The following is a 25,991-nucleotide window of genomic DNA, read 5'->3' on the forward strand; positions in this document are numbered from 1 at the left end:
TGTAATATTTGGGTTGAGAGGAGAAAGGTCAAGGTTGATTTTGGGCCCCTGGTATGTGTCACTGGAACTGCAATGGCGTATTTCACTATTTGTAAAAATCTTCTAAGGAGAATAGCTGAAGAAAGGAACAACAGATTTTCATGTTATTTGATATGCAGGTACATGTAGGTTGGACAGAGATGTACACAATGAAGTGCAAATTATGCAAATTGGGACTGAATTTGCATACGTAATGAGGAAAATCTATACCTCCATTGTGAGTGTGTGTGTGTGTGTGTGTGTGAGTGTGTGTGTGTGTAGAGCATATCTCAAGAAGCTGTGGATGGTTCCTTATGATATTTGGTAGGTGGGTAGGGGTCGGAAAAATGAAGGTCAACTTCGATAATGGGACTCCTAGCGGCTTTCTACAGTACAGCAGTGGAACATCAGGTTTTGATATTTCGTGTTCTGGACATACCATGGTTATGATTTTTGAGTGGTAGATAGCTCTTGTTTTGGTAAGCAGTGACCCGCCTGGGACAGGTCTTCATATGCATGGGAAAAAATGTCTATTTTCAGCTAGCAGTGGCCTCAGCAGTTATTGCAACACATACAGTCAAAACTGCCCAGGACGACCAAACTGATATTTGTGGCCATCTACAGGGGTGACCCCAAAGTCGCGTTGTGCAGTAGAGTGCACAATCTTTGAATTCCTTTATAGTCCCTACTTAAAATCTTTAAAACCTTTCTTTTCCTTGAAATTTTTTGCCCAATCTGGAGACATTTTGGTTAGAGGGAACAGGTAGGGTGTTAGCTTTCCCACTTTGGTTGGAATTTGTTTAGTTTGCCATTTTAGTTGGCGTAAGGATAGATGTGAGTTGTTGGGTCATGCGGAGGGATACATCAGAAATCTGGGGTCAAAGGTAGGGTTTCCTTGAAACTGGCAGCTTTCCTTGGAGTTTGAGCTGTACAACCCTCTGTTTTCTTTGCATGGTTATCAACGAAACCCTTGTGACTTTCCAGTGTAGAAGAATTTTTAAGATTGAAGTTTGGGTTAGTACTTTTATGAAGTCTTGTTTCAGTGTATGTTAACATGCTTTCCTATGGGCAGCCATAACTTAGGTCAGCCCTATACACAACATATACCCTGTGGTCTTCCTGGGTACCGCCTTCCAATACTGTGCTCTAGACACATTGGAAAACAACGGCCTCAAGAAGGGTACTGAACTATCTTTACTTTTACATGTACCTACCTCTTTGAGAATGTCTGGCAATGATGTCTTGTCACTGATCCCATCTTTATTCAGTCTCAAGATGAGCTCAGGTTTCTTGTAAGGCTTCATGGCCAGAAGGTGGATGACTCTCTCCCTACAAACAGGCACAGCAGATCTAAATACAGTGTACCAAACTTCCAGAGATAGAATTCTTGTGACTACAGCATCTGTTGATATGTACTGTATATCCTGCCTTTTGTGATCACCACAGGTTTTGACCATTTGAATAAGCTCCGAGGACTATCAATATCATAATTGATGTAGATCTTTCAGTATGTTTGAGCTTTAAATGTTTATGTGCATATATATATTTTAGTTTAATGGAGATTCAATAGTTTGAAGATCTTGTGACTCTGTGTAATATTCAGTTTCTTATAAGTTACATGTCTTATTTGATTGATCGATTGATTGACGATATTACATGTCAATTGTTTAATTCTTGTCACTCTACGGCAAAATGTGACTTGCAAATAAAAAATATACAACAAACTTACTGCAAAAACACTAACCAGTAGACCAAAAGCAATACCTCCCTATGAATAAGTAGCCTCTTCCATGGATCATGTCATGTATGATTAATGACTAGTTCTACCAAGTCTTAACTGTATTTCCTGCCACTGTAATTCCTGTCATCTTTCCTCTCACTTTATGTCAATCGACTTATTGTCTATTCAAACGACCACGGACACACACCAACACACCGAAAACATAGACTCAATAGACAGAGTCAATCAATCAATGCTCACCTGCATGGTCTCTTGGAAACAGCAGTCTGTCTCTCGTGGTTATTTCTGGAGCTATTGACAGAGGGACTAGGTTTACTGGCAGTACTAACACTGTGTTGGGTCCGTTTGGAAGCCTGTTTCTGGATCCTATTGAAGGAGGCGCTATGGATGGCACTTTTGGTGTGTTTGCGGCTTGGTGGGATTGGCTGGCTGGGATGTTTGATCTTTACTTTCCTTCCTGTTGTTAAAACAAAGACATAATTTCAGTTAATATCCAGTCTACATCCCACATATCTGAACATCCTACTTATCATACGGCCCCAGACTTGAGAACATACTGGCGGCCAGAGGCAGCATGAACCAGTGACTTCATGTACGTATACAGTTTATACCTAATATGAAGCGATAGTTACGTTTTATTTAATTGCGCTGCTTTTTAGATTGTATTTATCGACTGTTTGTTATTTGTAGTTTATGTGCCGTGTATTGTTTTGTGTGTGGGCGACGATACCAGCAACAGCTGCCTGTGGCCCATGTGTATTGTACTGTTTGCAATTTCAATAAATCACAAATCATAAGAGTCAAACAAAACATTGGTCAGTATAAAGACCTCCTAACCATAATAAAGAAAAGAAAACTGAAGTAGTACTAGTATAGCCACGTATCACGTTCAACGGGACTTAAGCCTAAATTATCATACAAGGAACCATAAAAAAGAGGTGTAGACAACGGAAAAGATGGGAGGATTATATCAGAGAATGAACTGACATAGCACTAAGTGAAACACTATACGAATAACAGAAAACCGAGTAGGGTGGCGAAAACTGGTTACCAGATCTTCTATGGTACCCCTATAGTGATAAAGTTAGACTAAGGAATAGATAAGATGACATGAGAGACTTATCATACAAGGGGATGGGAGCATATAGCAATTCAATCACCTACAACTACAAACATGGGTAAAAAGCGCCACCTAGCAGATGCCAACAATACTGCAACAGTCGTCTGAAACATGAGAAACTGCTGGTGACAATGAACTGTCAACACCAGTTGATCAGTTAATCAATAATTTGCAGGCACCAGGAAAGGAAAAACTAAGAGAATTCATGTGTTTGAAACAATGATAGTTTTAACAGTTTGCTTTATTTAGATAATAAACAGTTCATGACAAACTTACCTATTTTTGGTCCTAGTTTGTCCAATACTTTAGTCCTGGAAAAGATGAAATCAAGAGAGTTATTAGTCTGTCCTTGGAACATAGTTGACATAACCGGCTTGAAATTACCTAGTAAAGAATGTGATAATCATTTTCTGTAATATCCTGTTTACCAGATGTGCAAATATCTTGGCTGCCAACTCAACACATCATGCATGTTAATTAGGGGTGGATACCGGTTCGCTGGACCTGATTCGGACCTTTATAACATCCAAGAACCGAGTCCAAACAAGAGCTTTTCAAAAAAGCTGGCGTTTCGGCTACGTTTATGAGTGTGAATTGTCTTTTCCCTTTACTTGAAGTAAAATCTGCCAGAGAAAGTCACTCAAGGGCTGTTGAGTCTATAAGAAAAATTGTCATTTTGGGAAATGAGTACTGTTTTAATAGAGAAAGGCAGATTGGGGAAAGCAATTTTGAACTTACGTCACTTAACTTAAGTGCTTTTGAAAAAGCTGGTCTTGGCCTACAACTTGTACTTATTTGTAAAATGTACAATAGGCTCATTATAAAAGCTATCAATGTAATTATGTACATGGCACGCAATAAAACATAAAATTTGAAAAAGCACCATTGAATCATCAGCACTATGGTAATTAGGTGAAATAGAAGTTCATAACACCTAAGGTTCTATCTAAAATGTCTACCAAATGTCAAACAAATCAACAGCTCCCTCATCCGTATTATTCTGGTTTCCGCATTTACAACATTTCTTCCTTATTTTCCTGGGTAATTTTGCTAAAATTCATGAAAATTCCCATATTTTTGTGCCGAGCGGCGTCACTTTCCACGTCCGTGTTGTCTGAATGAAGTCGATACTGAACAATGGAGCATTTGCTACTGTAACAAAGGATCGCTGTTTTGCAAACAACATCAAGAGCCTCTGTTTACATCGGGGATAGAAGTTTAGTGGCGAGTGTTTTGCAAGAATCATCTTACCGCGCATAGGAGCCGCTGCACGGTATTTTCCATTACAATGAACAGAAAAATTTGAATGCCGGGTTTGGAATCTATGAAGTCCTGTTCATAAGACAAAGGCCTTGTATATATTAAATGAATATTTAAAAATAACAAATATAAAATATTTCTTTATTTATTAATGAAAAAAATGATATTCATAAATATGATACTAATAGATTAATATAATATCAATATATATATTTGATATTGAATATCTAAAAAGAAAAAAAATCCACGCACGGACACGAACCCGAATCTTCTGGGTCCGAAGTGCTACGCGTTGCCAGATGAGCTAAGCTGTAGTGTGTAACACGGATCTCTGTACATAATGCTATAACCTCACTACATGGTATCATTTATGTCGATTTTTGGTCGTTTTCTTGACGAAATCATTTTTTTTATTCTGCAATCTTGTGGTATAGATGTAATATGGTCATTTTTCAGGATATCAAAGTCCGAAACCACAATGCAATGATATTTCCGAACAGTTGTAGCAGTTAGATGCGGTCCTATGTGTCATGCAAATCAAGCCTGCCTGAAATTTCTTGCTCACTTGCCATATGAGGCAACGGCTAGAATTTTGGAATGTATTGCCATATAAGGTCATATGGTGTGCGACACAGTGTTGAACCATCGAAGCATCGAAGCATGCATGCAAGGTAAAAGCCAGGACATTGCGTTTCGGCGCGAAGGCACGGAAACGCAAAAACCTAAAAGCCAAAACCTGAGTCCAAAAAAACCTGAAGAAAGTACAAATATATTTTTCTATTTTGTTTGATAAAAAGTGTTTTGAGTCTCCCCTATGACAAAAAAGGCATTTAAAATAAGTGCAACATTCAAGTATCAAACACTGGTTTATCTTGAAAGTTTCCTCACCAAGAAACTTTTATAGTCGTGCTTGTCCGTATGAATTCTCTATGCTTAATATTGGTCTAACAAAACAAAACATCAACTGGACAGGTTCAGGCGCACCTGAACCTAAATCTCTGGACCTAAACTTGGACTTGGACCTTATTAAGCTGAACCGGTATCCACCCCTAATGTTAATATTTCTGGCTACTTTCATATCGTATAGAATCATAACTGTATGTTAATCAACCTTCTTGGCACTATACAACACCTAGAACTTAGCCCTTTTAAATTCATTGTAATTGTGCTATACAATGTAGGAACAACCAACATCTTGCTCCCATTTTGATTTATGATTTTATTAATATTATTGGGATATTTATAATTCAAAGACAACAAAACAAACAAACAGAAAAAAATTGTGTATGAAATTTGTTGAGCGATTTATCAAATATTTGGTCACTCATTCATTGGTCGAAGTCTCTAGTAAAAAGGAGGTGTTATACAATATAGGAACAACCAACATCTTGCTCCCATTTTGTTTTATGATTTTATTATTGGAATATTTATAATTCAAACACAACAAAACACAAAAAAATTGTTTATGAAATTTGTGATCTGTCAAATATTTGTCACTCAATTGTCGAAGTCCTTTGCGAAAGGGGGTGTTAGACTGTAAATGTATTTAAGTGCATGGTTTTTATTTCGCACAAAGGCGAAAATGGAGTGTTCGTGGTGGTTTCGAGTTCGCGACAGTGCTAAATAGTCCAGTATTGGACAAAAATGTTACAGTATTGGACAAAAATGTTTGCTGTGGTTTTAAGTTTGCTGTGAAACAGTCACTGCGAAAACCATGAACATAAAACCACCACGAACATTTTTGCATTTACTTGTAGCTGACATCTTGCCCCCATATTGTCTTATAATTACTCTAGAAGCTGTTTCGACAGTCTTTACTTCTGCTACACATGGCTTCCTACTTCAAAGATAAAGACGAATGCTTTAGTGGCAGTTAGACATGACCTTAGATGTCTGGCACTGACAACCTAGCTTTCAAGGCAGGAATGTGCTTAGTAATCACATTCCTAGTAGATCTGAGAGAAAGCTACTTTAATCTCTGCACATTTATTGGACTGTAGGGCTCGAAATTCACTTTCGGGAATAGGTGCACTGGCGTACCTAACCTAAAACCTTAGGTGCACAACAAGAATTTTTGTTGCACAAAAAGAAATGACGTAGAATATCAGCAAATCTCGCTCTCTCTCTCTCTCTCTCCAATTTCATGTCTTTTATTCCCCATCATTTGGGGGTTGGACGTGCTTGCACATGGATGGGGGAGCCCCAGAACTCCTCATCAAGTGCAAGTCTTTTTTGTAGCAAGAGTTTTTACGGCTGGATGCCCTTCCTAATGGCAACCCAAACCCTACTGCTGGGCTTAGGACATGGGAAATATGCACAACGTCTGGGTGCATGTCAGGACAAATCATAACTGCAAGCCCTATTTGAATCTGTAATTCCTTCTCTAACTTCGAAACCTTAAACAAGTACATGTAATACGTCAAAGTACTACAAAGGTTGTATTGCTTTTTCTGATACGTATGTGAACCACTGTTAACGTGAGCTGAATATGACTGATACAAAGTCTAAACTAAACTTTCTGATGATTACCGCACAAACATGAATATTATAGACGCTTGCAACTCTCCTTTGGTGCAAGTATCAAAGTAATGTATGCCAAGTGCCTGCAGCAAAATCAATAGGTATTTAAGTGATATCTCAATGCTTGTTGAAGGGCTTTCAGGACAAGGAAATCTACTCGTATCTTTATTTGCTTGCAATGACTAAAATGTGTACTGTGCGTCATAGCAAGGTCAAGGTGTCGCAGACAAGAACACTTGAATCAACAGTACCAGTACGCTGTCTTGGATTCTCTGTTTTTTAGACTAAACCCTGACTTATTATAAGATTCTTACAGTGTTCTGGCTGGCATAGTTTGAGCATAGCCCTCTATGCTGTGATTTGGACCCCCTATGCTGTGATACAGTGGTTTTATGTTCGCGGTTTTCGCGGTGAAGTCTTCAGCGCCAAGTCAAAACCATTGCAAAACTTTTTGCCCACACCTATGGCTGTAGCGCTACTATTGTTTTAAACGAAAACTTTAGACCACCGCGAACACGCCATTTTCTCCCTACCACAAAATAAAAACCCTGCAAACTTAAGTGCATTTACAGTATATGCCCCTATGCTGTCTTTAAACCATCAAAGGGGTCTTTTTTCTGGGGAAAACCCTGTGGCCCTTCATTCGTCTTTTTTCTAAAAATTACCATTTGGCTTTAGAATAAGGCAGTAAGTTAACAAAGGGAAACTGTGCTTGAATTGGTCTCTCAAAATGCATAAAATAGTGTCTGGGGGGTTTATGAATTCTACAATTTTGCAAGGAGGAACATAAAGGTGTAACCCCAACTGTGGTCTTCTGTACTATATTTATGGCTTGTACCACATGGAGTTGGTCTTCTGTATCTGGCCCTATACAGTAAAAGAATTCTGGTAAGATACAGGGCTGTCTTCAGGACCTGTCCCTCTGTCTTGGGACAGAAATTTGCTTTTCGGGATGGAAAAAAATGTCACCCTGTCTGTCCAAAAATGCGAACCATATATGAAGTTGATAAACTGAATTTCTGTGGGCTAAACATGACAGAGATTCAACAACGAAAAATCAAAAACATTGACTCTCAAACAATAAGTGGCATGGAAAATAATTCTAAGCTGGGTGAGAACCTTCTTAAAACTCAAGCTCCTGAGCTGTACAAAAATTCAAGAAGTTTCTCACCAGAATTTTTTTACACTTCAATAAACAGTACAGTTACGCGGTCTTGGATTCTGTTTTTCAGACCAAACCGTGCATGGATCTCTAACTTATGATAAGAAGAACTGAAGCCCCTGAGTCGTAGAACTGGAAGACCTACTGGTTTTTCTTCCACTCCTCTTCGACCTGAGTGACCCGTTGTCTGGTGGTTTGGTACACGTCGTCCGTGGCGTGGACGGTCAGCTTCTGCTGGATATTGTTGACCTGTTGCAGCTGGGTGTCACTGAGACTTGGAACAAAATTATATGAAAATAGCATAAATATTACAGCATACATATATATTTATACATATGAAAACAGACAAACCTGTACAAGTGGAATTCTCTCCATAAGGTCCTGACAATATGGGGGTGTCAACATAAAGAAAACATAGTTTTGGTGGGTCTGTTCTCTATTTCTATACACATCGCCTTTTCTATTGCAATGATATTTCTATATCAGAAATATGAAGAACATGTTGGAAAACAACGCTACAACGTTTTCATCACTCTGGTGTCAGATTGAAAATTCTATTTCCTTTCAAGCAGTCTACCTAAAAGAAAAAGGCCATGGTTGGCAGTTTTTTGGCTCAGGTAACCCTATTCTCCAGTCATTTAACACAGGTGTCTGAGCCAATGGTTTGTCTGGTCACCTGCATAGACACCTATCTTCCATTAGGCGACACCAACTAAATTTCTTGGTTAACGGATTTAAAAAAATTTTAGCAACAAAAAAAAATCATGAAAACAGAAGGCTGGGGTGAAAACGTGCACCTGACCCTGTTCACTCCCTGAAACTGTGTGCACCAAAGTATGAACTTTCCTCTGAGATTCTGTTTTCATGTTGATTTTCCAATCTAGCATTTTTCTAAAATTCTGTTAACAAAGAAATTAAAATGGTGTGGCCTTACCGCAAACATGTTGACCTCAAGAAGCCTTAAAAATGGAACCAATTCAGCTAGTTTGTAGTCAGATACATTTAGAAGAACAGACAATCCACTGTTTAATCCCTTTAACAGCAAGGCTCGAAATTACAGGTTTACGTAGCAAAACCTTTATTGGATCCGTTGGCATGTGTGGTGGCTGCCATCTTGAATTGTGACGTCACAGAGTTGCCATTCCATTTTATTTGGAAGGGTGTTTTTTGGGGTCGCTAGCATTCTCTCTATTTTTAACAAATCGGGCACACAACTATCACACATTCAACTCAAATAAAAAGAAAAATTCAATACCAATTCATTTTTATGAAAAGACCCCGTAATCGCTTAACTAACATAGCAAACCTGAAGTATATGTAGCACAAATACTTAACTCTAGTAAATTTTTGGGAACACATGTAGCTGAACTAGTGCTTGTCACCCACACAGACACCTGTCTTTAATTACTGTAAACAGCCTGACCTCACTGTGGCCTTGAACATGGAACCTATTAAGCGAGTCTGTGGTCAGACACTTTGGGTAGAACAGACAAACCACTGTTCAATTCCTTATAGTCAACAGTACTATCCTGTATGCAAATGTTGAGTTGTGTGTGAAAACCTGCACTTGTATTTTGGTAACGTCATTAAAAAATTCTTGGTTTTCATTGGTAATGTTGCATAATTCATGATGTTAACAAAGGTGTTCTAACAAAAATGGTTCTGTAATTAAACTGGCTTTATCTGTTACTATAAATCTTTAAACTTTTGTGGTGGTTTTATTCTCACGGTTTTTACAATGACATTGCATTGCCACTGCAAATTCATGACACCGTGAATGTACATTTCCAATTTATTACTATGCTACAGAATTGTTTTAAATGTGAACTTAAAAAATCTAATCGCTTCTAATGCAAAATGAAACCACCGTAAAAGTAGATGCGTTTACACTATCCAAATGGGGTAACATTTCGGTCTCAACCCCACAAGCTTGGGGGGTTGAATTATAGCCAGGATGCCAGCATTCTGAACCCCTAACTGAAGCCATGGTTGTCATCATTCATAAAGAATATGCCCAATATTTTATGAGAACACACCATTATTAAAGAGCCTGCTACATGAATTATTGATAAGAGAAGAATACAACATGCTGTCTGATAGCCTTACCCATCAGTTTCAAACACGTAATAAAGAAATCCATTTATCCCAAGGCCAGCCTTAGCCAATGTTAGCCAAACCAATAAAACGGTACTGTCAAATCTGCACAAGTGACCACCTCTACATAAGGACCACCAGGCCAATGTGACCACTTTTTGGTGGTCCCTTAGATGATTTTCCCATTGCCCGAAGCATTAAAAAAATCCTGTCTATCGCGACCACCTGTCTTCTCTCCAAGCAGAGGTTGGTGGAGAAGATTGTGACCTTTTTATCATGTTGCGTGGAGAGTGCCGACAGAAACGAGGCATATGATAAAAAGGTCACAATCTTCTCAACCAACCTCTGCTTGGAGAGTACTATCCAGATTTTATTGGTTCCCTGAGTGGTCTTCTTCAAGTTCTTGGGCATTTTCCATTGTAAACTAGAGTTATGTATTTGTGCAACATCTACTTTAGGTTAGCCTGGATGCCAGACCCCCAAACTCTGACATATCTATTGTGCGATAGATATTTCAGAGTTTGGGGGTCTGGCATCCAGGCTAACTTTAGGTTTGCTATGTTAATTTAACGATTACGAAGTCTTTTTAATTTCATAAATATGAATTGGTATAATTGAATTTTTCTTTTGATTTGAGTTGAATCTGTGAAAGTTGTGTGCTGATTTGTTAAAAAAAGAGAGAATGCTATGATTTTTCATCAGAACATCTGCTTGGAAACTAGCAAGAAAAAACACCCCTCCCTCAAAATGGTCACACCCAACATTAGCGACCCCAAAAAACACCCCTCGAGATAAAATTGTCACATCCAACATGGCGACCCTGTGACGTCACAATTCAAGATGGCGGCCACCACACATGCCAACGGATCCAACAAAGGTTTTGCTATGCAAACCTGTCTTTATAAAGTAAGGATGTTCACCTTCTGCGTCCTTGTTGCACACACTCTGTAACACCTTGCTGCGCTGACGATAAGGTGAATTTGAAAGTCTTTGTTCCCTGGGGGTTCTCTGCACTTTTTCTAACAGGGACTGTAATAACCTGAAAAAAAAAATTTGGAAAAGATGGTTTATTTACAGAATAATTAGTATCAGGGAAAACAATTCCATCAATCAATGGGAAAATTTATACAACTTATTGCACAAATAATTTTCACAGATAATGATTAGGAAAAAACACACTTATGGAGACACAAGTTATCATCATTAGACTAAAAAAATCAATTTTATCCATGGGAATATACAACTTATTGCACAAATATTTTTCACAGATAATGATTAGGAAAAAACACTTATGGAGACACAAGTTATCATCATTAGACTAAAAATATTTATCTTATCCATGGGAATATTTATACAACTTATTGTACAAATAATTTTAACAGATAACGATTAGGAAAATGAAACAACAAAGCTTTAACCCATAATAATTTTCTCATATGATTTAAAGCAACAAAAAACAAGTTATCTTTTCATTCAAACAGAGCGGACTGCTAAAACTAAGAACCCCTTTCAACCAAGATCAGAAACTTCTCTCCAAGTAGAAGTTAGGATCCGCTGCTTTTTAATTTTAGGCGTTCTTCTTGGGGTTTCTATTTAGTAAAGATTTCTTTTTGTCCGCCAGCCAAACATAATGATGATATCATATAGCATCTGAACACTGTAGAACAAGTAAACTAAATCATATTTATAGAATAAAGCTTCTTTACTGTACTCACCCCTTCATTGTTTCTAAATTGAATACTTGGCTTCTGGTGACTTCCCTGTAAAAATAGACAAAAAGACAAACATGAACGATAAATCATCACGACAATGTCTGATTGAGAACTGATTGTAAAACCGATACCAAGTGGTATCCACGCAGAAACAATTCTACTTAGCCATTAATTCTGCTAGAACGGGAACACAAGTTCAGTTTGCATCTTTTGTTTGTTTGTTTGTTTGTTTGAGCTTTCTTCTATTCATGAAAAAAATCAAAAGCTGGCTGCTTTTCATGATTAAGGGAGGAGCTAAGTCATCATGTGAGGTTCTGACAAAAACTGCAAATACGGAAATGTTCGCGGTGGTTCTATGTTCGCGGCGACCGTTTCACCGCAAACTTAAAACCACTGCGATCATTTCGGTCCAATACTGTAGCAGTATGTGACTACAGCGCTGACACAAACTTAATTCGCCTTAGCGCGTAATGAAAACCACAAGAGCTTAAATGCATTTACAGTACAACGAAGATACAGAATGATTTAAGTCCTAATATCATCATTTGTATCAATTGAAAAGTTTAAAATAGCACAAAACCACACACTGACACAGTTAAGGAATTCCGGTGACAATAGCAACAACACTGATCACGTATTTTAGGAAGGTATTCACCTAACTAGAAACCTGGAACACAAGGTTTACCTCCTTATCTTCTCCAGATGCCTTGTCTTGAATATTCATGACAACATCAATAGTAATTTATACATTTTTCATGCCTAAACTTAAGTTATGGTGGATCTGTACTAGATGTTCAGTACTACTGTAAATGCATTTAAGTTCACATGGTTTTTATTTCACGCTACAAAGAAAATGGTGTGTTCACGGTGGTTTTAAGTTCGCAGCAGCGCTATAGTTACATAGTGCTACGGTGTTGGACAAAAATGTTTGCGGTGGCTTTAAGTTCTAGCCTGAGTGTCATCCTGTTTCAGTTCCAGGCTCTACCTTCACCAAACAGTGTTTGGTGAAGGTAGAGCAACCGCAAACATTTCTGCATTTACAGTATCAGATTTGAGTATGTGCCATAATAATCATTGCAACTGCACAATCATAAATTTTATTAACAACACAGTCAATGGCTTCAGTACGATATTGAATGGATTTGCAAGAAAATACTTGCAAGACAACGGATAGATAGCCTGGTCCCAGTCTCTAGGGTCGGCTTAGTTGTGTTTTACCGGGCCAGTCAATTTCTGATGGCCTTTCTACCTCTGGCTGCCATCCTACTTCCGCTACACCCCACTTCCGCTGCCTTCCTACTTTTCCGCCGCCCCTAGAACGAATTAATCCAAGGCCGTAAACAACACCCCGAGCGGGCTAAGCTGTCTGGGCGGGTGAGGGTCACTCACAGTGCCGTAGAGATATCGGGGAGGCACCGAGGGTATGGATTCCAGGCTAACGGATAGAGGGCCTGAATAGCCTGAACATAGCACCAATCAACTCTTGTTTCTAGCCAGTGCCAGACAATACTTAACTCAATTACAAAACAGCTGATACTACAGACAGGTGTCCCACTAACTGTCATGCAAATTTAATAAGAGACGATGGTATCAGTTTACAAATGGGCCCTTGTAGCAAGTAGCTAATTTGCTCAGAATTGCCACATTGTTTTGGTTGAATAATTGATGGTACCAGTCATAAACAACACCTCTGTCAATGACAAATTGCAGCCTTTTCTTTGAGTTTGGGCTAGACTACACAAGTTTCTATGTAACTCTCCAATATTTGTAACACACTGGTATGGCAGTGTCAATATAACAAGTTAATGCTAGAGAAAATATTGGCATAAATGCATGCTAACGTTTATTGGCCATTTCTTGCATTTGTAGACATCTGACTTAAGTTTATTGCCAGAAAAAAATCCTGGAGACACTGGTTTACCAATTTATTGAATGTACAGGACTTTGCATTTATGAACCCTTGCCATAGAATTTACAAAATGTTTAAGATTTATGAGAAATGCGTCTTTTCTGTCTTCTACTAAAACTATTACCATTTCTAAAACAGTTAAAAACAGTTAAAAAGTAGGCCTCTGCCTATCTCATTAGATGATAGCAGTGCTCTAAAGATCATAACAGACAAAACACTTGGAGACATGTTTATTATGTAAATTCCAAACTAACAGAGGGGACTTTTCTTGCTGCATTCATGCATTAAAATGAGGGTTTTCAAAGAACATAATCCCCCGTTTACCATGCTCTTATTACAGAGGTCCCTCTTCCAATCCATTTACTGTAAATGCAGAAATGTTTGCGGTGGTTTTCACCGCGACCGTTTCACCGTGTACTTAAAACCACCGCGAACATTTTTGTCCAATTCTGAAGCAGTATGTGACTATAGCGCTACCGCAAACTTAAAACCACCGCAAACACTCCATTTTCGCGAAATAAAAACCACACAAACTTAAATGTATTTACAGTATCCAAATCTGCAATGACATGTTTACTGACTAGTCACATACTGGCATTTGAACCTCCTTGATTTTTACTCAATAACACTTGTAGTTGTAAGCATTTCATTTCAATCAAAAATGAAATTTTCAGCCCACCTAATCTGAAGTATAATGTGAGCTAGCTAAAAGGCAAGGAAGGAAAATAAGTCCTTCCATTTATAGTCTTCATAATGACAGAGAAAGAAACAATTTTCACTGATCATCAAATTTCACAGTTACTAATTGAGAGGTTTTCCTATCTTTGAACCTTCAGTGTTTTGGCAAACAACGTCCTACCATGTACGTCATTGCTTCCGTCAGCAGCTTCTATTTACTGTTGGCGACGAAACCGATCCCATGCAACTCAGCGGATGGAAGCAATTTCACAAATGACCTGACGTCATATTCCCTATAGCTTACAAAATGTAAATCTCCTTTATCAAGTCAATATAGTGGTGGGAAGTGTGGGCTTCCTGTCTTTGGGTGACGTCAAACTTTCTGTGTAATGGCCAACGTCAATAACAGCTACTTGCACAGTGTGATATGTCACTTCACGCTGTTCAGATTCACTTTCTACAAGGCCAGTGCTGTTCTTCACATAATCACAACTACTCTATATATCAAGAGTCTGCTTATGGATCATTATGAATTACACAGCTTCATATGGTCAGTCATATCAATTGAATATAATGCTAATTATAGTAGTACATGTGTACATCTGTCCACTTTGATCTATGCTGATATGATTATGATATATTATAGAAATATTGGCTCAGTTTTTCTTCATTATCCAGTAAACTCTCTTATAAGTTATAAGTTATAAGGCAGCTGGAAGCAAAAATGTCTTGGGCAGATGTACAAAACAATGAACTATTAATTATCATTATTATTATCAATTACAATTATAAAAATAGTATTATCCAAGGATGACACAGTGCCACAGAAGGAGACACGGACAGACTAAGGCGTACTACAGTGAGTAAAATCAGGTATTATCCAAGATCTACAGCGGTTGTTTACAGACATGCACTGTAGCAGGGTTCAAAGATATAATCCTGCCATGGCAGTCAACCTCATCTGGGTAACCTTTTGGACTTGGCCAAATCCCCAGGCAAACAAATTGAAGCCAGATAACCAGTGCTTCAGCCCTGCCAACTCTTTAAACCTTGTCTACCTTTCCTAGAGTCAGTATCTGTATGGATGAAAGGCAACTTAGGCTATTCCGAGAGTTAATAATGATTTGTTCATTTATTCGTTTAGATCCTAGTTGTGTCTAGTGGCACATAGGGCTGCAAGTTTCCTTGCTACATTTCAGTGATGGCATATTTTCAGAGGGAGGGGTTGCTAGCCCTTCCCCTTGTAATGCGCCCGAGGCACCTCCTCGAACACTGCAACGCCATTTCGTCCCTTCCGAAAGACGGATGCCAAGTGAGACCCAACCAAGATGTCCTTCCCAGGATTGAACCGATCTCTCCCAGTTACCAACTGTGACCAGGAATTGAAACATAATGGCATCTTCAAAACATATGATGTACAGGATTTAGTGTTAAGTGTGGATCAAAACATATGTGGCAGAACTTACAGAAATTGTTGGTCAGGGTTAGACTTAGGAAGTGAAGAAAAAGGACATTGATAAACTTGTAGTCACGATTTAGGTACATTGATAAGCTAGTTACAATAGTCACGATTTAGGTACATTGATAAGCTAGTTACAGTAGTCACGATTTAGGTACATTGATAAGCTAGTAGTCACGATTCAGGTACTAGTACATTATTTGACCTACAATAACAACTTCTGCTCCTGGTCAAAGTCTTATCCGATAAGTACAACAATTAAAATCAACCAAAACAACTTCAGAAGAAGCTGACTGCTCAAAAAATCAGGACTTTGGTCTCAAAAATAAGAACAAAAGAATAATAACAAACAGGTATGAGCAGTCATATTTGAATTAGAAATTGCTTCAAGTGAAAATTTTATGTGATTTTTTTAAAACTGAGAAGTAGTAACTCAATATTCTTTACTTTCTACAAAGCGATAGGATTGTATGCTGTTTCTTATAAAAAAAATAAGCACTTGATCTGATATTAGGGGTCATGTTTTAAATAATTTCAGCTGCAGAAGACACCTTACACAAATGGTACCTTCTGTAGTATATTTCAATTACTGTATTATCAAATCACACAACTGGTAATTTCTTGTATGTAGCTAACTAATGAAAACTAATGTCAAAGAATAAAGAATTGTTATTTTGTCTGATCATTTCTCAAAGTCATTGCCCACAGAGGTTTTTACAGGTGGGGGCATGGAATGAAAAAACCCATTGTCTGCTATAATTGCCAGCTATTCATAGTCTGAGACCCGGGTTTGTTTAGCTTTAGTCTGCCCCAAGTGCAGCTGGTGAGCGATGGCCGACGCAGACTAAAGCTAAACACGACTGGGTCTCGGACTCACAGATCGTCTACTGTTGCTCTCAAAGCACGGTCAAGAAGGGCATGTTGCCATTACATACAAATCTAACTTACAAGCAGACTATACAAACTCTGTAATGTCTGCTTGGGAAAATGTCCTACATTGGTTCACATTGCTGACTCAATATACTGCACTTCTGTGCACTAAAAATTATTTTTGACAGTGGGTGCACTGCTGTACCTAGGCATTTATGCGGGGTTATGTATACAAGCCAAAATGTACCATTAAACACTACCGCAGTATATAGCATATTCTTGGCATTTAAGTGTCAAATTTGTCTCAGAGAAGATGCTAAATCCATTGTAGTATCACTTGTTTCAAATTTTGAAGTTGGCTTATAGAATTTAAGACTCAAGCTCTGAAGAGAGGCAGTAAGAATTTTAATTAGAGTTTGCTGACATTGTACTTTATTTTGCGTTCACCCAATCTTTTTTAGCCTCCTTCGCAGACTTCCTAGTCACGGTGGCGTATATATTTGGGGAGGGGGGTGACGCGATCTGGATAGAAAGGCGGTCATCCCTCCGCAACATACTAGTAACTCCCTCTGCATTAGTCTGATTAGAGAACCTTGGCCTGTGTAAGAAATCGCGTCAACCCCCCCTCCCCAAATATATCAGTCGCCATTCTAGGAAGTCTGCGAAGGAGGCTAATCTTTTTTCTGTGCACCTAGACTTTAAGCTTACCTATTTCTAAAAAGAAATTTCATGCCCTGCATTGCACTTCTGGTCACTATTTCAACAGGTGAGACAATCGGCAACAGTGGATCAGAATTTCTATAATTGGGCCAACTAACAGCTGGGTGCTGGGTCATTGCCCCCTTTATCTGATCTGATCATTCATAATCTGTTCCTGGGGGTGGTAATTACATCGCTGACGTTGAATAAATTAACAGCTTAGTAGCGACTTGTTATTAATTCTAAATGAAGAGGGTAGTAACATTTATTTGTATGGACCAGATGGTAGACTTCTACAATCGTCTCTTTTTTGGATCCTCAACAAAACCAACACTCGCAGGACTAGTCTTTCTTGCTTGGCTGCAGTATGGATTGTCTACAAAAAATCTTGACTCGATAGATATGGAAATTTTGGAAGTGTTTTCAGCAAGGTCAAAATAAGTTGTTAGAATTCTTAGAATTGTAATATTCAGGCTAAACATCCAAGAAGAAATACTACTACTTCGTTCCTCAATCACTTTACTGAAACCTGTACTCTGCAGTCTCTGAAAAAATGTTGTGTTGAAAAAAAAATGTACCAGTTTATTCTTAAAAGACATACGTTCTATTTTGGTGCAACAGTCTACTGTTTTCCTTCCAGTAATGCCAGGGGAAGCCCCTATCCCTTGGGGCAATCATACATACTCATTTTCCCAGAACTAACCTCAGATCTCTGAATAAATTTGTAGAAAAAATTCCAAAACGTGTCCTTTTCTAAAGTGACGTCAGGAGCGTGCTTTGCGTAGGGTCTTGTCTACAAGGCAGTTCTGCCGTCAATCCGTATTGGCAGCAGCAATAATAGAACTGGGTTCTAGGAATTGCGCAGTGGCTGAAAGGCTTTTGGGGGATCCTCTTACACACCCTGCCATAAAAGGAAGAGATCCAATTGCCGGCACAGAAACAAATGTACGCAATATTCCAGCATAGCCTTGCCTATGGCCACTGTTATCAGCTTTACGAATGCGTTCCTTCGTCGTAAAATACCCTCCAGGCCTATTGAGAAGTTATTACATTTTGTGGTTAAGTTGGGGCTATCTTATCAAGTTAATAATTCAAACATTTTTATTATCCTATGGCTCTATATTCATTCAACCCGGATCTTGCATTCTTGCCTGTGGAAGATACTATGTCGATGTGGCATATTTTCTTGAAAAAAATGTCAGAATATCTAGAAAAGGAATTCAATTTAAAGATAGAAACGTTTTAACGTCTGTTCTGAGTCGGGATCTAAAGCAGACCCACTGTTCTTGACATTTTCACAGATAGAATTCTGTGTCAGCACGCAGGCGGCATATGCGATGGAATTTCCGTCGGTCCTTGGACGTACCAGATGACTATGGCAGGCTGCTAGATCCTGAGCTTTAAAGGTCTCCTACCTTCTAAATATTTAATCAAAGTTACAGTTCACTTGGTACGATAAACAGATGACTATATGTGTGGGGTCTTAGCTAGAAAACGTCGGAGAGACGCTAGACGACTGTACATATGGTACCAAACGCGGGTAACTTTCGCCAGCGTTTTACGGTCTTTCGAAAGAGCGTATGGTCGCCTTACCTTCAGTGTTTGGTACTCTTCTAGCGCTCTAAGCGCTGAGTCGGTTAGTCTGACGAGGACGGGTGATTTTGGAGTTCCAGCGGGCCGGGAACAGGAGAGTCCGTACTTTCCACCCTCCTCCAGCGCCGCCATTTTGTTGCTTCTGTCTACCCCGTCCCGCAGAGTTTTACCCAGCATGCAACAGTGCCGTATATATTAGGAAACATGGTAAGGGGGGGTGGGGAAGGGGGTTGACAGTGGGTAGCCTAACTTAAACATGCCCCTAGCGGCTGTATTAGGAAACATGGTAAGGGGGGATGGGGAAAGGGGTCGGCAGTGGGTAGCCTGACTTAATCACGCCCCTAGCGGCTGTATTAGGAAACATGGTAAGGGGGGATGGGGAAAGGGGTTGGCAGTGGGTAGCCTGACTTAATCACGCCCCCAGCGGCCATGCCGTATATATTAGGAAACATGGTAAGGGGGGATGGGGGAAGGGGTTAGCAGTGGGTAGCCTGACTTAATCACGCTCCTAGCAGCCATGCCGTATATATTAGGGAATATGGTAAGGGGGGATGGGGAAAGGGGTTAGCAGTGGGTAACCTGATTTAATAACGCTCCTAGCGGGCATGACAGTAGCCTGCTCACCAATCTTCATGCATGTGTCGGCTTAGGGGTGTTTCACCAGGCCAAGTCCCCATCGCAGAGCGTATCTTTCCAGCCAGTGTTTCTGCCCCGCCCCCTTAACTTCGTGAGGGAACTAATTGAAGCCATTTAACCCCCGTAAAAAATTCCCCGGTGTGTGCAGAACAAATAAACACAGGAAAATAAATGATAAGATGTCGAAGGAACATTGGCAACTGATTTTGTGTGTGCAAAGAACAAGACAGGTGAATTTAGTGTTCTAGTAATATTTACATATATACATGGACATGTATGTGTGTGGTTGACTCAGTGCAGCAGGGTCCTCACTAGCCTGGTCCCAGTCTCTAGGGGTCGGCTTAGGCCACACCAATTTAATTTCTTGGTTAACAGATTTTTATTTTCCAAAAAAAAAAAAAAATTGAAAAAAAAATCATCAAAACAGAAGGCTGGGCCAGCCTTCTGTTGTCATGATTTTGTTTTTCTACAATTTTTTTTTTTTAAAATAAAAATCTGTTAACCAAGAAATTAAACTGGTGTGGCCTTAGGGGTGTTTTACCTGGCCCAGTCTGCTTTATTAAACCGTTTCTGTCAGCTGCCATATAGCATTTTGCAGCCTGTCTACTTTAGCTGCCATAGATAGAGAGTTTCGCCACCATCCGAGTAGGGGGCAAGCTAATCTAATCCAAGGCCGTAAACCCACCCCCGAGCAAGCTGTCTGGGCGGGCATCACTCCCAGCGCCGTAGAGATAGCGGGGAGCCCCCGATGGTATGGTTTCCAGGCTAGGTCCTCACCAGTTCAGTTTTGAACCAGGCTCAATATCATTCCATTCTATCATTCACTTGCCCACTCGTTCCCCTATAGCATCTATGTTTTGTAGTCTGTCAGCATTAATATTTACATAACTTGCTACCGGATATGCTATGCATAGATGTTTACCATGGTTATCATTTGGAATGTACAGTACGTCATGCATAACGTTAAATATAATGATTCTGAGAAAGGAAATTACTCATAGTCTGGCACTTTCAATATGCTGGGGCAAAAATTTCAGGCATGTTGAGATAAAAGGAAAAAGAAATGTTTAAAACACCTCTTGAAAAATAATGTTACAGTATTATACAGGAACCCCTGCAACAGTACACTTAGTAAGGCCATGTTGGTTTAATTCTATGGATGACATCCTCTGCGAACTCCAAAACTGATGCAGCGTGAGAATAAAAAAATGAAATCTACATGGTCAGGAAGGTTGAACAAAAAACTAAAACACACAGAGAATGGTACTAGTATACAAAATAATGTATTCTTCATTTTTGTTCTTTCACATCTTCTTCTTTGACTCTGGCATTCTACAACATTAGTAATTCATTTTCCGAAATATCATTTTGCAATTGGGGCATTTATTTGCTCATTTTATAGCTGCTTTGCATGCATGATTTACAGTATGGTAGAAAAAGTCTTTTTTTTTTATATTAAATTTTGGAAATGGACAAAAATTGATGCGCGCACGGATGTCATCCATATCATCAAATCAACATGGCCTAATCCATACTGGATAATGTTACTACTATTAAACTGAAGGAAAAACCTTGAAAAACAGAAGTAAATGCGTGCAATATGGTCAACATCTGTTACAAATTCAGGTTGGAGAAAGAAGATTTGACCTCTTTGACTGATGTTACACCACCTGCTGAGATGTGTGCTTGTTCAGTCTAGCCTGAGTATCATCCTACATGTACATTGTAGTTGGTTCCAGGCTATCCCTGCAAGTAAAGGGAGAGCCTGGAACTTAACAGGATGACACTGAAGCTATATTTAGTCATACAGGGCAAAAAGGTCAAGCCTGTACAATGACCACCTCTACATAGAACCACGTTGGCCTGGCCAATGTGACAACTTTTGTGCTTGTTCAGTCTAGCCTGAGTGCCATCCTAGTTGGTTCCAGGCTATCCCTGCAGGTAAAGGGAGAGCCTGGAACTTACCAGGGTGACACTTAAGCTATATTAAGTCGTGCAGGGCAATAAGGTCAAGCCTGTACAAGTGACCGCCTCTACATAGAACCACGTGCACCTGGCCAATGTGACAACTTTTGTGCTTGTTCAGTCTAGCCTGAGTTCCATCCTAGTTGGTTCCAGGCTATCCCTACACATGGAGAGCCTGGAAGTTAACAGGATGACACTGAGGCTATATTTAGTTGTGCAGGTCAATAAGGTCAAGCCTGTACAAGTGACCACCTCTACATAAGGAACACCTGGCCGATGTGACCACTTTTTGGTGGTCCCTAAGATAATTTTTCTCAGTGCCCTTAGCGATTTCAGGGGGTAAAACTTGAAATATTCTGGGGAAAGCAATTGAGTTTGGTGAAATTGAAATTTACTTCCCCATATCAGCACATTTGCATCAATACATTGTATTTCATACAGTGGGTGTTTAAAAAGAGCACAGAAACAAGCCGCAAAAGGAGTAATTTATCTAACGTTATTGGTACCACCCAAAAATCAGCCCAGAATCCAGCCGTAATCGTTTTCTGTCTACAATTTTCGGTAACTTCCGGCCGCATGACGTCACAATGCCCGAGCACATTGAGGCCATGACCATGTGATGATTTCTTCGGAAGCGTTCGGGACTTATCTGTCAGAATCGCGCATGTTCGGAAGATTTGAAATAATGGCTGGCCTCCAAGTGCTCAGATTTTCAATGAGTTCCCACCACACAACATTGCATTTTTGCTCCATGATGGTCGATATGCAATGGGATAGTGTTATTTAGACTTACTATGGAAAGAGATCACTAAAAAAAATTGTGAAAATATGACTTTCAACGCCCTAATATTGCTTGGTTGCCTGTCTTTTTATACATGTAGTGACCACAAATACCAGATTTTATCAGTTCCAAGTGGTCTTCGTATGCAGTTTTGACCGTAGTTGCTTCTTAAACATGCTTTAAAAATGCTTATATTCATATCAGCTGCCTTACATTTTGGGCTTGTGCAGAAAATATGAATATAAAAATATGAATTTTTCATGTATAACTGATGTAGCTGAGGGGCTCTGTTTTTCCAATCAAACATTACTGCGATTCCTGAGGCAAAATTGCAGACTTTTAAATGAAAATTTTAACATAGAAGAAATTCTAATCGTTTTTACAACACCAACGCTAAATAAACATCAAAGCAAATAATCAACTGCACCATAAAAGTAGGGATTAATGTACAATTTTAATAAAATATACAGGTATTTGCAGTATTTACAATGTTAGTCGATTCAAACTTCTTTGGCACAACAGAACTTCATTTCATTTGAAAGAACCCAATCTTCTGTTATGTGATTCAATACAAAAATAGATCATACTCAATAATACACCAATTTTGATTGTACAGCAATGATACAATGGAATATCAATTTTTTGGCATACATTGCACATAAGTGCTTTCATAAAATATTGGAATATGCCATATATAATGGAGACGGTATAAGTCTAGTAATTCTATGGAAGACAGTTTTATAATAACTGCAGCACTGAATGGTCATTTCTTGTTAAAATACATTGAGTTATGTGTGAACTACTAAACTTGGTGTTTTTAGGTGGGAAGTTAAGGCTTAAGAGTCACATGAATGGTTCTAATGCAATTAACATGCATATCTGAGTTATTCTTATGTTTTTCACTGTTGGAAAAGTCATATAATCAGCAGTATTCATAATCACAGAATAAAATACTATACAAACTGCTGTGAAAATAAAAATCATTGCCAAGCGATAACCAACATATCATCAGAATAATTATGTACAATATTAGCCAATTTGGCAGTGAATTTCCACATCCGATCACTTTCAATATAACACATATTTCAGTACTTTCAATTCACTTCTAGTCATATTGATGAAAGTGACAAATCATTTATCCATGGATCACATTTCTGTCATATTCAGTTACGTTTTATCGTATACACAGGAGAATTTATATTACAGAATACAAGATCCATTAAAAAAACTTAACAACAAATTAAGGGTAGCTATACATGGTATTCCTTATATATGTTATTAAGCTTAATTTTGAAACTGATCATTAACGTGAAGCATATACAATTTTGTATAATAAAAGTAACATAAGTCTGAATATGTCTCTCTCACAATGGCTTGTACCCTATGTGTTTTTACTAGCATCCTTGCACATAATCTTATGCTTTTGACTTGGTCAAATACACCTAACTATGGCATTGTCAGAATCTTAGGAAAATTCTTGACATCTATATGGACTGGTCAGTTTTTTTTCCAAATACCTACACATTAACACGAAACAACTTCTTTTGTTGTTCTACTGATCTACTACTGAGAAGCATAGATTGATGTACCAGTAGCAAAGGTAACATCTAACCCTACGTACATTACAAGGTTCATATATAAGACAAACAGTGTCTCTCATTACTTTTAACAGTTAATTTCATTGCTTATGTCCAAAAGCTTTCATCTCGCCATTCTCCACTGGCAAAAAAAAAGGCACATCATGAAATAGAATCTGAATTTGATTAACCTTTAGCACACTGAAGTAGCCTTTGGCGACCGATTCTCTATTGGTTACAGAGTTAGGCAGTAGGGAGGTTAAACCATGCCAAAAATTCACATGGTTTTGTCCGACAAGGATTATTTCAAAGAGATATTTCCATCAAGAAAACTTAGATTAGAATGAGGGCCTGCATGCTCTTTTCCTTAAGCATAGGCAGCCTATTTTTATTTCCTGTAATTTATAGGGAAAGCCGTCTTAGTCACGTAATTCGTAGCAAGACCAAATTTTGCGTAATCACTGATCCTTGATTTTAGCGTAAGGGGGTTCTTCTGAATTCAGCATAACACGTTGTCCGGACCCCCCTTGCAGACCCTCTAGGGTGATAAAAAAACGATGCTGTCAAGAGCCTTGCATTAGCATCCCATCATATGGGACAACGAAAACACCAATAGGACACATACACATATTGCTGTCACACAGAATAGCTATACATGTACTGAGGTTTCGAACAACAGGCACTTGAGACGAGTTGGCCTGACATTATACTTTGAAGGCATGACAAGATTTTGCCATTCGATCATTTGACACTAAGGCATGATAACATTAATGTAAATAGGGTCATAATTTTGATAATTCTTAACATAAACACTTCTCTGAACTTCAATAGGAAACTAGATTTCAATAGGAAATATTTTGAAGTTAAATAGGGCTAAATTCTTTTTTTGCTCTCTTCATCTGACAGGAAAACCCCACAACAGGGTCGAAAGACCCGGAATAATGGCAAGGGACTCCTACAAGGGCATTGCACACATGGTCAATATCAATCAGTTCACAGCTCTTTGTCAAAAGCCGGTCCTTCTATAATATGTGAACATCACAGAAGTAACATTTCTGGCTTTCAAATTCCACATATGCCAACCTGATTTTTAGAGACGTGTCATGGCAAGATTGAAAGGACTAAAAATCTTTCCAATGCCAAACTGAGTTGATAATGGGCACATTTAGGCATCTGGACATCACTGTCATTTCTACATTCTAACCTATGTTGAACTACTAACAACATGACTTTTATTGCATTGACATTGGCAGTGGCACCTTCAGACATTTGTCCAACCTTGTACACTAAGGGTTCTTTTTCTAATAAATTGGACCAGCAAAAGTTCTGTTCCATATACAACGCCAAACGAGTGAATAAGGGGCACTTTTAAGGCAACACTGTCGTTTCTATATTCTAACCTATGTTGTACTACTAACAACATGACATTTATTGCATCGACATTCACAGTGGCACTTTCAGACATTTGTCCAACCTAAGGTTGGACTCAGTTAACAATGTTAACTGAGTTCTTTCTCTCCAAAATTGGACCAGGTGACAGTTTTGTTCCATATTCAACGCCAAACTGAGTTAATAATGGGCCTTTTTAGCCACCATTGTCATTTCTACATTGTTATGTTGTACTACAATGTACTAACAACATGACATTTATTGCATTGACATTCACAGTGGCACTTTCAGACATTTGTCCAACCTTCTTAACTAAGGATTATTTTCTACAAAATAAGACCAGGGGAAAGTTTTGTTCCATATTCAAGGCCGCACTCAGTTAATAATGGGCCTTTTTAGCCACCATTGTCATTTCTACATTGTTATGTTGTACTACAATGTACTAACAACATGACATCTATTGCATTGACACTCACAGTGGAACCTTAAGACATTTGGCCAATTTTCTCAACAAACTTGGACTAGGTGGAAGTCGGTTCCTTAGGCAGTCCCCTCGACCCAGTCCAGTTCCTCATCAGACTCTGAGTCCGACGACTCAGAACCCTGCTCCAACTTCATCAACTTCTTGGCGTAACGGCTCAGGGCCTGCAAGGAGACAAGGGTGTAAATTTTTGTTGTTGTTGTTGTTGTCTAACTTCACAGTACAAACAAGCTATCTGCCACTAGAAAATCAAGATCATAGCACATCCAGGTCAAAAGATACAAAAACAGAAGTTCTGCTGCAGTACCGAGATCACATACCAGGGGA

General features: G+C 38.8%; 2 protein-coding genes across 5 annotated transcripts in view; both read right to left on the minus strand.

The window, feature by feature from the left end:
* LOC136427321 (RNA polymerase II elongation factor ELL-like) overlaps positions 1-18,995 on the minus strand; it is a 50,017-nt gene extending 31,022 nt beyond the window's left edge. For 2 of the 3 annotated variants that reach the window (XM_066416135.1, XM_066416133.1), the window contains exons 1-7: positions 18,836-18,994; positions 11,631-11,675; positions 10,836-10,954; positions 7,967-8,095; positions 3,156-3,190; positions 2,000-2,216; positions 1,233-1,347 (exon numbers count right to left, since the gene is read on the minus strand). In XM_066416135.1, coding sequence (XP_066272232.1) covers positions 1,233-1,347; positions 2,000-2,216; positions 3,156-3,190; positions 7,967-8,095; positions 10,836-10,954; positions 11,631-11,675; positions 18,836-18,967 — 792 coding nt within the window. In that variant the 5' untranslated portion in view covers positions 18,968-18,994. Of the gene's footprint in view, positions 1-1,228; positions 1,348-1,999; positions 2,217-3,155; positions 3,191-7,966; positions 8,096-10,835; positions 10,955-11,630; positions 11,676-18,835 lie in introns of all 3 variants that reach the window. The other variant, XM_066416134.1, reaches the window with a different exon arrangement.
* Positions 18,996-22,652: 3,657 nt separating this feature from the next.
* LOC136427324 (uncharacterized) overlaps positions 22,653-25,991 on the minus strand; it is a 37,618-nt gene continuing 34,279 nt past the window's right edge. For both annotated transcript variants that reach the window (XM_066416136.1, XM_066416137.1), the window contains one exon: positions 22,653-25,828. In XM_066416136.1, the coding sequence (XP_066272233.1) occupies positions 25,724-25,828 (105 nt within the window). In that variant the 3' untranslated portion in view covers positions 22,653-25,723. The remainder of the gene's footprint in view (positions 25,829-25,991) is intronic.

Source organism: Branchiostoma lanceolatum, chromosome 2, assembly GCF_035083965.1.
Source record: "Branchiostoma lanceolatum isolate klBraLanc5 chromosome 2, klBraLanc5.hap2, whole genome shotgun sequence".
Taxonomy (NCBI): Eukaryota; Metazoa; Chordata; class Leptocardii; order Amphioxiformes; family Branchiostomatidae; genus Branchiostoma; species Branchiostoma lanceolatum.